General features: G+C 45.0%; 1 protein-coding gene and 1 pseudogene across 1 annotated transcript in view; both read left to right on the forward strand.

Moving 5' to 3' along the window:
• GLG1 (golgi glycoprotein 1) overlaps nucleotides 1-6,265 on the forward strand; it is a 117,434-nt gene extending 111,169 nt beyond the window's left edge. The window contains exons 25-27 of the mRNA XM_060185182.1: nucleotides 843-949; nucleotides 4,953-5,116; nucleotides 6,089-6,265. Of these exons, the coding sequence (XP_060041165.1) occupies nucleotides 843-949; nucleotides 4,953-5,116; nucleotides 6,089-6,227 (410 nt within the window). The 3' untranslated portion in view covers nucleotides 6,228-6,265. The remainder of the gene's footprint in view (nucleotides 1-842; nucleotides 950-4,952; nucleotides 5,117-6,088) is intronic.
• A 2,055-nt stretch (nucleotides 6,266-8,320) lies between these two features.
• On the forward strand, nucleotides 8,321-8,454 carry LOC132537097 (U1 spliceosomal RNA; annotated as a pseudogene).
• Nucleotides 8,455-12,035: the final 3,581 nt, after the last annotated feature.

A 12,035-nucleotide genomic window follows, 5' to 3' on the forward strand; every position in this document is an offset into this window, starting at 1 on the left:
GATGCCATGAGGTAGTGTATACTGCTGTTACTTCTCCCCCACCCCGTGTTTTTTTTTTTTTGTTGTTGTTGTTTGTCTGTTAGTTTTAAGATTTATTCATGGGAGTCAGGCGGTAGCGCAGCGGGTTAAGTGCACGTGGCACAAAGTGCAAGGACCGGCGTAAGGATCCCGGTTCGAGCCCTCGGCTCCCCACCTACAGAGGGGTCACTTCACAGGCGGTAAAGCAGGTCTGCAGGTGTCTATCTTTCTCTCTCCCTCTTGGTCTTCCCCTCCTGTCTCCATTTCTCTCCGTCCTATCTAACAACAACAATTAAAAACAACAAGGGAAACAAAGGGGAAAATAAATAAATATTAAAAATTTAAAAAAAGATTTATTCATTAATGAAGGAGGAAGGACCTGAGCATTGCTCTGGCACATGGGATGCTAAGGATCAAATTGAAAACCTCGTGCTTCAGAGCCCAGCACTTTTTATCCATTTTACCATCACCTGGGCCCCTACACTGCCTCTCAGGTCACTCTTTCTCCCCCAGTCTAAGTAAAGAAATGAAGGGAGAGGGAAAAAAAAAAAGATCATCCACATGGGGCCATCCCATAAAACCCTAGAAATGAATAAAAACATAGAATAAAAAAGAGAGGTTTTCAGAGAGACTCTGGGCAACCAACAGAGATAAATAGCATTTTTCTTCTTGTGTCTTGGATCAAGTTTCCTAGAAAAGAGTAACATGTTTAGCTTGCAGGTTTGAATTCCCTCATGATTAAATACCCTTTCCTCAACCTTACAGAAATTTCTCTGTTCTGTTCAGCTTCTCTTCTGACTCTCCTTACCCCTTGCCTTTCACAGAAATGTCCTGTCTCATGGAGGCCTTGGAGGACAAGCGGGTGAGGCTCCAGCCAGAGTGTAAAAAACGCCTCAATGACCGGATTGAAATGTGGAGTTATGCAGCAAAGGTAATGACCCAAGATTATTTCCCTGAAGTAGCCACTTCATCTGTCAGTGTCCAAGCCTCTTTGTTATCCTTCTCTGGTCTTCCTGTCCTCCCTGAGCCAACAGTACATATACGTGCAAAGTCAGTGCTTTTCTTGGTAAATCTGAAGCTGTTACCTTCCTTGGCTTTTCAGAGTCACTACATTCTGCCCTCAGCTGCCCATATGTATTCCACTACTAAAAAGGTGTAATGTGAAGCGATTTGTGCAAAAAGAAATTAGACACCATGCCCTGGAGAAAAGAAATTCAGCTAATTCTCTTTTAAAGTCCGTTTTTCAAATTTTACTCCGTCTTTGAAAGAAATGTAGCTATGTGAGTAGCTATAGCTTCCACTCAGCCTGGAATATGGAGAATACCAGGATAAAAACTAGCAGTACTTGTGGTGCCCAGGCAGGCTTGAACTGAGAGAACTTTTTCCTGCAAAAAACTTCAGCCTCTGAGATGAACAGTTCTTCTCATGTAAATGTTGCTTTATAGGGCTGAGGAGATAGCATAAAGGTTATGCAAAAGACTTTTGTGTCTGTGGCTCTTGAGAGCTCACCCAATAAAGTGCTTTATCCTGTATGAAGACCAGGGCTCAGGCCCTCAGTGACCACGTGAAAGCACCATTCACAAGTGTTGGTGCTCACGTGGAGTGGCTCCAAAAGGTGGGGGGGGGGTAAGCCTCTGACCTTCCCTCACCAGCTGTAGTGACTGCGTGAATTAGAAAGAGGCATCAGGAGATATTCTGGTGTGAACATCTGTTCATTTGGAGATGGGTACAGGCTTTTTTTTTTTTTAATATTTATTCATTTTCCCTTTTTTGTTGCCCTTGTTGTTTTATTGTTGTTGTTATTGATGTCATTGCTGGATAGGACAGACAGAAATGGAGAGAGGAGGGAAGACAGATAGGGAGGAAGAAAGATAGACACCTACAGACCTGCTTCACCACTTGTGAAGCGAATCCCCTGCAGGTAGGGAGCCGGGGTCTTGAACTGAGATCCTTATGCCGGTCCTTGTGCTTTGCGCTACCTGCGCTTAACCGTCGCGCTACCACCCGACTCCCAGGTACAGGCTTTTATACTGAGTTAAACAAAGAACATTTTTCACATGTCAGAAATTACAGGTTTCTTAAAGGTCAGCTTGCCCCTGTGGTAGAGGGTTGGTATGACAACAATTGATGTGATACATAAAGGTCAAGACAATTAGTTTCCATGATGCAGGCAAGTTAATTATCTAAAGGTATTTGAGAGAAGCATAGGGGTTAAACCAGTAAGGTGAGGTAGAGAAAAGAAAACAAAGCTTGATGTAAATCACAGATATCAAAGGACACAAGGAAATAGAATATGGGGTCTCACTGCTGGGTACTGGCAGGGGTGTATGATAGAGTGTGTTCTCCTATATGATCAAAAGGTGAAGTTATAGTGAATGTGTGAACTTTGAATGACTATAATGAACTTTAAGTGAACCCTCAAGTAGACAGCCATTTGGCCTGCTAGCGGGGAACTAAGTGTGAGAGGCTTGTAGGCTTTCTGTGGACTTGAGAGACTAACGAGGGGAAACTGAGTCATGGAAGACTTTTCCTCTTGGCTCATTTCTATAAGGAGAAAGGCTAACAAGTGGGGTGTCATTCCAGACCTCCATCCAAGAGTGGGAGAGCTCCTCTGAGCTCTACCAAGCTTTCACATAGTCCTACACACAAGCATAGGGGTAGTGCCATGGTGTCTTTACTTCTCTCACTCCTTCCCTTTCTCTTTCTGTCTGGAAAATAGAAAAAAAGTATATTCTCCTAAAGGCAATAGAATCAAGCAAGTGCAAAGCCCTAACAAAACCCTGGTGATTACAAACAACAAAACAAACAAACGAAAAACCCTACTGGTTCACACACCAGACTTTAATTCTTGAAGTAGTATTTTGGTGTCTTTCCCTAAAAGGGAAGGGGTCCACACCCACGTGAGTGCGGTGTTACCAAGCTCAAAGACCCTGCCGGATTCAAGCCCCTGGCGCCCACCTGCTAAGGGGAAGCTTTGTGAGCAGTGAAGCAAGTGCTCCAAGTGTCTCCTCTCCTCCAGCTCTTCTTCCCCTCTCAGTTTCTCTCCGTCCTATCAAATTAGATTAAAAAAAAAAAAAAGTAAAAATTGGCCACCAAGAGTGGTGAATTTGTCTTGCAGATATTGAGTCCCAGCAATAACCCAGGTCACAATAAAATGTTGAATAGGAGATAGGAAAATAGCAAAAAAAAAAAAAAAAAAAAAATCATGCTTGAATCTATGAGATCCCAGGTTCAATTCCTGGCACCACTATATGCCAGAGCTGAGCAGTACTCTGGTCAAACAAACAAAGAAACAAACAAAAACAGGGCCTTATGGCACACCCTGTAGAGCCACACACATCACCCACCATGCATGAGGACCTGGGTTCAAGCCCCTGGTCCCCACCTGTAGGAGGGAAGCTTCACAAGTGGTGAAGCAGTGCTGCAAGTGTCTCCCCATCTTCTTCCACTTCCCTCTCAGTTTCTCTGCTTTACTGAATAAAAGACACAAGGAAGTGAGGTAAAGGAACCACAGTTTTTAAATAATAGTAAGCACTCTGCTCGCCCTTCTCCTGAGATATTAGAGTCATATTTATTTATTTTTAATATAGAGACAGAGTAAAAGAGGACCATGGAACCAAAGCTTCTTTGAGTGTGATAGTGGGTCACACATGTGGCAAAGCAGCTCACTGTCCAAGTGAGCTATTTCAGCAGCCTACAAAGTCTACTCTGAAGACTTTGCTTAGATGAGACAGCAGAGAGACACTAGATTCATCACTTCAGTTCTTCATCAACCTCCAATCTTGCTCCAGTGTGACTCCACTGCTTGCTTTATGTTGGCAGACATTGGTGCTCAAAACATTATTATTAGCCTCCTGTTCCCTGCTTTGTTTTACAAAAAGGGGTGGGCATAAAGCATCCCAGGCATCTTATCATCAGGTTCGCATGTACCTTGGAAACCTTATAGCTCTTATTCTGCTGTAACAGAATACCATATAGTCTATGTGGTAAAGTGGTAGGATTTTGTTTTATTTATTTTATTTTATTTATTTATTCTTTGCCTCCAGGGTGATCACGGGCTTGGTGCCTGCACTATGAATCCACTGTTCCTGGAGGCTGTTTTTTCCCTTTTGTTGCCCTTGCTGTTTATCGTTGTTGTTGTTGTTGTTGTTGTTGCCATGGTTGTTGTATAGGACAGAAATGTAAAGAGGAGAGGGGGAGAGAAAGACAGACACCTGCAGACCTACTTCTCTTGTGAAGTGACTCCCCTGCAGGTGGGGAGCCAGGGGCTCGAACCAGGATCCTCAGGCCAGACCATGTACTTTGTGCCATGTGCATTTAACCTACTGCGCTACTGCCCGGCCCCCAGGATTTTAATTTTAAAAGCCCATGATGAAGTCAGTGTAAATCATCTTTATAATTTTGTTTTGCAGACCTGGAACCTCATACATACTCAATTTCACTGGCCACTTTTTCATTCAGGAATAAAAGGGGTGGGAGGAGGGCCAGGCGTTGGTGTACCTGGTTAAGTGCACACACTGCAGTGTGCAAGGACTCAGGTTCAAGCCCCTGATCCCTACCTGGTTTCCCTGCAGGGGGGAAAGCTTCATGAGTGGTGAAGTAGAGCTATATGTGTCTCTCTGTCTCTCTCCCTCTTTCTCTCCCTCCCCTCAATTTCTCTCTGTCTCTGTCCAATATTAAATAAAATTTTTTAAAAAGTGTAGAAGGGGCACCATAGCATTCAAGGCTTGCTGCTGCTGATAAATAAATAGGGAGAGGTGGGAGAAACCTATACTCTGCTCCAGCCCCAAGTGTTTGATTTTCTTGTCCTTTGTCTTCACTCCCCAGAATTAATTACATAAGTTAAACTAGAGCTCGGAAGAAGTAAGTTAGGCCTTTACACCCCAGTTCCAGTTCTCTCTCTCAGAGGATGCTGCTGCTATATGTCATTCCAGGTGGCCCCAGCAGATGGCTTCTCAGACCTCGCCATGCAAGTGATGACATCCCCATCAAAGAACTACATTCTCTCTGTGATCAGTGGGAGCATCTGTATATTGTTCTTGATTGGCCTGATGTGTGGACGAATCACCAAGCGAGTGACACGAGAGCTCAAGGACAGGTAGAGCCACCTTGACCACCAGAGGAACTACCTGTCCAGTGCCCAGTTTGTACAGCCCTCCTGTATAGTGTACCCACTCACCCCGTCCTTCTAAGAGGTGACACCAAAACCCATGTTAGAGCAGCAGCAGGTATCCACTGCATTGTCCCATCTCAGATTCTACCCATGTCCGTGGTGTCCTCCTCCTCGGCCATTCATACAGCATCGACAGCTGGCCTCTTTGGTTTTTGCCTTTTTGGCAAACTCGGTTTACCTGCCCATAGACAAGTCTCTCTCATACCAATGGAATACCGGTACTTCAAGAACCAACTCACCTGACCTGCAACTCAAATGATTTTTTTTTTTAAATCACCGGAAAAAAAAAGTAATTTTTAAAGAATGAAAAAAAAATGTATATAGTAACACATCTCCTCCAGGCTTGATTTGGGCAGTGAGGTTATTTCTTCTGTGTGACTGTATAAAATGAAGGCAGGACTTACAGGGGAAACACACTACCCAAGATGCTGTAACGGGGGCTTCTCAAAAGAACCTGTGGGCCATGGACTTCACCCTGTAGTGGGAAACCACTAACCAGCCTGCTTTGGGTCCCGTTTTCTACTGAAACAGATGCCTTCCAGTTCCCACCCTCATAGAGCCCTCAGACAAGACGCTGAGTAGTTTTATGTTCTCACCTCAGTGAACTGAAGCATGAGCTTCTAGGCCATGGGCTAGACGTTGAATCACAAGTGCGTGGGGCTTGTCAGTCCATTGATTGGTGCTGAGAGGCTGGACCTGAGTCCACAGGCAGCAGGTTGCTGGAAATCTTCCTCCCCCAGAGTAGGGCAGGACTTGATGGAGTTTGAATTGACCCTGTTGGTATAGCAGTAATTCCCAAAGTCTTAAGCCTCACAGGAAGGAAGTGATTTTGGGGTTGAAGGGACTTGGGGCAGGAAGGAGGAGCAGGGCTTTGGTTTACTTTGCTTTATTTTTCAGGCAACAGTGCAGGTCAGAGACAATGGCTTATAAGGATTTATCGAGGTCTCAGGGTGTGGCTGACTGTCCCACCTTTCTGCAGGCTCAAGGCCACCTTCCCAGGCAAGCTCCTTTATACCTCTACATGGAAAGGGCATGAAAAGTTATTGAATTAAAAGATGGAGGCTTTTCTCCGTGGTTATTATTTTTTTTTTCTTTCTGTCCATTTGCTGCGTACACACATTGGCTCAATGTTATATCTTGGTGATTCATCACTTCTTCCAAAATCTGCTCTTTATGGAAGCTGTATCCCTGGTCGTCTGTCCTTCCACATTTCTTGGAGTGAAGATAACAAGTGTGGAATGGGAGGGAGGAGGGGTGCAGGCATTATGGTTCAACCTGGCATGCTAGGCTTGAGTTGGGGACATGCAGTCACAGCAGCTGCACAAGAGGGCAGCGTGTACAGTAGGAGATATATTTATATAATATATATTTTATTAACCTGTTAGATGTCCACAAAGTATTATAAGTCATGTACCTAAAACTGTCCACCTGGACCATGTGCCCTCCCTTCCCTGCCCCATCTCTACCGCTCTCCACACGTGCTGCAGGACTGACACAACTTTTTGTCTTCCCTGAAATGTCTTCGGTACTAAGTAGGTCCATTTGTGGATCATTGATACTCTTTTGTCTAACCTGACTGACATATATTTGAATACTGTGGTTTTCTTCTTTTTGTTGTTGCTACCCTTCCTGGTGGTCCCAGAGGCCTGCTCTGTGTGTGTGGGTCCCAGCCTAGGGGTCACCAAGGGGAGGCACTAAAGCTGCTTGGTCTCCTCAGTCCTGCTCTTAGGCTCTTACTGATTCTCTAGAATTTGTTCAGTCTCATAAAACTTGAAACTCTTGGAGCAAAGGAGCATTCCTTACTCCCACCATTAGTTGGAGCAAATTGAATTGGTCCAGATAGTCTGTCTCTAGGGGGGTCTGCTTAGGTTGTGGAACTATGGTGGCTTGGGCTTGGGAGCCAGAGGTATCATCTAGACCAAGCCCCCTCAGGCCTGGTGTGGCTTATAGAGTGGGACTGATGTCACCATTTGGTGAGGTGGGGTACTCTTCACCATATCTGCAGTCTGTACAACATGTGTCAGTATCATCACATTACTTTTCTACCGTATATCTGAAAGTCTGAAGTTCGGTCCTTAAAACATTTGTCATCTTAAAAAAATGATCAGAATAGAAAGGCTGAGTCTACCAGTATCTTCAAATGCGTGTTGCAGCAAAGCATTTCACCATTCTGCGGCTGCTGAGAGTCCCAGACAGTGAGTGTCCTTGAACATGCTTTCTGAACTAAGGGGGCCCAGCACCAGTCTGAACCTGCATCTGTTCTGGGTTTCCTCTGGTGTTGGAATACAGATTCTAGGGCACCTTTGGTCACTAGCCTCAAAGGTCAACTGTGGGTAAATCAGCCCAAAAGCTATACCCCGAGTGGAGGGGCTGATGATGGGTTTGGGCCTTCTGTTTTGGCGTCTAGCCCATGAACAATAACATAAGCCACAGGTGAGGCTCTTGTAAAAGTCAGGGCTACACGCACCTACTGAAAACGACATTAACTGACTGAGAAGTTCATCCGGCCCTATCAGTTCACACCAGTGTCTCAGGGACTTACGCATTATGCTCCACACACCCTAGAGGCACTACAGGGTCACTTTTCTGGGCTGGAGACACTCTGGTACAAGAAATCAGAAAGCTGGGCAGATTGCCAAGAACAAGATTATTGGCTCCCTCTAACAGAGCTCCTCCCACAGAAGGGCAGCTCTGTGTGAGACCTTTACCCTGGTGCATCCCTAGAGAAGTCTGCTAGCAATACAAGCTGAGATAGAGACCACAGCAGAGGCTCATGGTCACGCCAGCAGAAAAGCCCTCTTCCTCTGTGCTCCCTGGTGCCACTGCTCCTAGTGCCAGTTGTGTGGTCCAGTTGTTCTGCGTTAATGCATGCTCAGAGGCTAGGGGGATTCTAGCAGTAGTAAGCTCAAGTGCTGATTTGCAGGACTTCAGCATAAATTGCATTTACTCTTCTGGGGGACTATAAGCAGAGTAGGAACAATATCCTCAGATCTCATTTCTTCCTATTCTAGGAACATGTGGTAGGAAAATCTGGTGGTGACGAGATCTGCAGAATCCACCGACTTTTTTTTCAGACAAGGTCAAAAGGAAATTGTGTGTTGACTTCCCACAACCTTTCCTCTCTACTTCCTGCTTACCCAGCAGGGGAGATACCATGATCATGAAAGTGGTTTTCCCAGGGCGAGTCTTATCCACTGCACTCCGGATGTGCTGACCCCTGAGATTTCCCCAGATGTGGGAAACTCGACTGCATAATTTGAATCCCAGGTCCCTCTAGTGAATCAGAGGAGGCTTCATAGGAGCCTCTGGCATGAAAGTCTTCTGCACAACCATTATGCTATCTCCCCAGCCCCAGGACCTCCTTTCTTCTCTGCGTCTTCTGAGAAAGGTTTTCCTTCCCATTTCTTTTTTTTTTTTTTTAATAACTTTCTTTTCTTTTTAAATTATCTTTATTCTTTTTAATTTATTTTTTATTGGGGGATTAATGGTTTACAGTCAACAGTACAATACAGTAGTTTGTACGTGTAATATTTCTCAGTTTTCCACATAACACTTAACTCCCTCTAGGTCCTCCTCTGCCATCATGTTCCAGGACCTGAACCCCCCACCACCACCACCACCCCAGAGTCTTTTACTTTGGTGCAATACACCAAGCCCAGTCCAGGTTCAGCTTTGTTTTCTTATTTTTTAGCTTCTCTTTTATTATTATTACTATTACTATTACTAGTATTGATTTAATACTGATAGACAAGATTGTGGGATAAGAAGGGCACAGTTCACACAACTCCCACCACCAGCGTGCCACATCCCCTCCCCTCCACTAGAAGCTTCTCCATTCTTGATCCCTCTGGGAATATGGACCAAAGATCTCTATGGTACACAGGCTGGAGGCCTGGCTTCTTTAATTGTTTCTCCACTGGACATAGGTTTTGACAGGTCGATCCATACCCCCAGTCTGTCTCTTACCTTTCCCTAGTGCCGTAGGACTTTGGGAAGGTGGGGTTCCAGGACACATTGGTGAAGGCGTCCACCATGGGAAGGCAGGTTGACATCATGGTAGTATTTTTCAACTTCTATGAGTGAGATTTGATTATCTTTATTTATTTATTAGATAGAGACAGCCAGAAATTGAGAGGAAGGGGGAGTATAGAGGGAGAGAGACAGAGAGACACCTACAGCCCTGCTTCCCCACTTGTGAAGCTTTCCCCTGCAGGTGGGGACTGGGGGCTTGAACCTGAGTCATTGCGCATTACACTATGCGCTTAACCCAGCATGCCACCGACTAGCCCCCCCTTCCCATTTCTTCTCCCAACAAACACATCAACCTTCTTCACATAAATCTTTTTCTAATCCAAACAATATGAGAAACCCAGAATAGAATGCTTCGGAAGCCAGTCAACCCAGTCTAAGGCACTCAACCTAATTTTAACCATAGAACAAAAAGGAGATGGATTTTTGAATGAAGTATGTTTGGGTATGTTTAATTATCAGATTCTTAGGAATTTAAAAAAACTTAATTGAAGGGAACACTTATTTTGTCACCCTTGGAACAATACCTAAGTAGTTTATAAAATGTAGCATACCAGTGTTCTGAGTTTTGCCTGGGCATTTCGGGATGTGTCACTCCTGAGTCACCCCCTTTACCACCAGTCCTTGATTCTTAAAGAGCCCAGGGCAGGAATTAATGTTCTGGCCTGGCTTTCTCTGTCATTTGTTTTTGGTCAGCTTTCTACACTCCTCTTGGTCTTCCTCCCACTACTGGAACTAGGAGCACAAGAAAGGGCAGTGAGTGTCAAACCAAACCCCTCTTCTGTCCAGAACTCAGGCTGCAGGCAGTCATTAACAAACCAAGACTGAATATTCAGTGACAGGCTGCTCCAAGTCATCTGCAGAGATCACTGGAGAACCAGGGACTGTGTATCACTGGAGCACAAAGGTAGGGTTGTCTGTTGGGCCTAGAGTGACTGGACCTTCACAGTGGTTTACTCTCCTTCCCCTTCCTTAACCCACCTGGACGCTCATACAAGTAGGGGTGTTGGGATCAGTGCCAGTAGAGAAATTCTCCTGTGCAGGATAAAAATTCAGTTAGTGCCTCTATATTGTTTTTGCCTCTCCTCACCTGGACCATGAGCCCAGAGGTCCCCCAGTTAGGCTTCTGTGCACTGGATTGGAGGGGGGCAGTGGGTAGGATGGACTAGCAGGAGTCTCCCTGATCAGTTTCTCCCCATACAACCTTCCCAGATCAATCTAAGCAAGAAAACAGACCGTGCAGCAAGTGCTGTGTGAGATCTTAGGCCTTTAACTTTTTTTTTTTTTAAGAAAAAAAAGTAAAAATTAACAAGCCTCTTTTGTAAATGCTTTTCCTTTCTATGTACGAAATCCTGGCAGTTCCTTGTTTTTAACATGTTCATGCTGTGTAATTTTGAGATGTTACTGAGATTCTGAACATAATGTGCATTTTTTTCTGTACAGAAGAAACGGGAGAATTTAATAAAGAGTTTGCAGGTTTTCACTTGTTAAATCTTCTCTGTGGTGACTGGGAGGACCTTCTAGCCACATGATGTGCCAGTGGAGCTGGGAGCACTGACTGAATTTGACTGATGCAGACAAAGCTTTGTTATGTTTGTATTGTTCTCAACTCCTGAGTTTCAGTAGAATTTCAGGGCTTTTTAAAGAGAATTAGAAGTCAAATCTGGGATCTTTTTACTCTTGGCTGTGTGCAGAATAGTCCATCCTACATGTCATGACGAGAATTCAGCCAAATTGCACCTTAGAGATGCCCTGTATGGATGTCACCCACTCCCTACCACTCCCCCTTAGTCCCTTCCTCCCCATCCCAACAGCCCAGTTACTGGGGTCAGTAACCACTGCAATGCTCCTTCTGAGTTCTTTCTTCCAGCTCCTCATTTTCAGCAAAGCTAATTTGTTGCTGCTTGTTAAAAATAACTGCTTGGTTACATACTGGGTTAAGTGCACATAGTGCAAAGTGCAAGGATCTGGGTTCGAGCCCCCAGCTCCCCTGCAGGGAGTCACTTCGCAAGTGGTGAAGCAGGTCTGCAATTGTATGTCTTTCTCTCCCCCTCTTTGTCTTCCCCATCTCTCTCGATTTCTCTCTGTCCTATCCAACAGCAACAATAATGGAGGAAGGATGGCCTTCAGGAGCAGTAGGTTTGTAGTGTAGCCACCGAGCCCGTCTGATAACCCTGGAGGCAAAAAATAATAATTGCTTAAGGAGTTTACATGGTAGCAAGGATTTCTTGAAGTAGTAATGTCTGCATGGAGATATCAACAGTGGGATGTCTGGGGAAAAAGGATGAGGGGCTCTGGAATGTAGGGTTTTTCCTTTTTTTAACTTTTTAATTTATTGGATATAAACAGCCAGAAATTAAGAGGGAAGGGAGAGACAGAGAGGAATCTGCATCATTGCTTCACCACTTGCGAAGCTTTTCACCTGCAGGTAGGGACCAGGGGCTTGAACCTGGGTCCTTGCGCTCAACCAGATGAGCCACCACCTGGCGCCCCTGTCCTTTTTCCTCAGAATTTTCAACCCCATTTTCAGTAGCTGCCACTCAGGAGATAAAGCTGGGTGTGGAGTGTAGGCTGGGCAAAGTATTGGGAGCCAATACTTTATCGAGGGAGCTATGGATAGCCATCACATCCCCCCTGGAGGCGAGGGTCTGGAATCAGATGCTCTTCTTGGAGCAGCTTCTCTTCTTTTTGGTCTAAGGTGGGAAAGAAATAGGCACATGGCCCTGGCTCCTGGCCATTGGTGTCCCCACAGAGGATAGAGGCTCAGCTAGACCAATCATACTTAGTCTTTATTTCTTAAGCAGTTTGCTTTTTT

Source organism: Erinaceus europaeus, chromosome 2 (assembly GCF_950295315.1).
Source record: "Erinaceus europaeus chromosome 2, mEriEur2.1, whole genome shotgun sequence".
Classification (NCBI taxonomy): Eukaryota; Metazoa; Chordata; class Mammalia; order Eulipotyphla; family Erinaceidae; genus Erinaceus; species Erinaceus europaeus.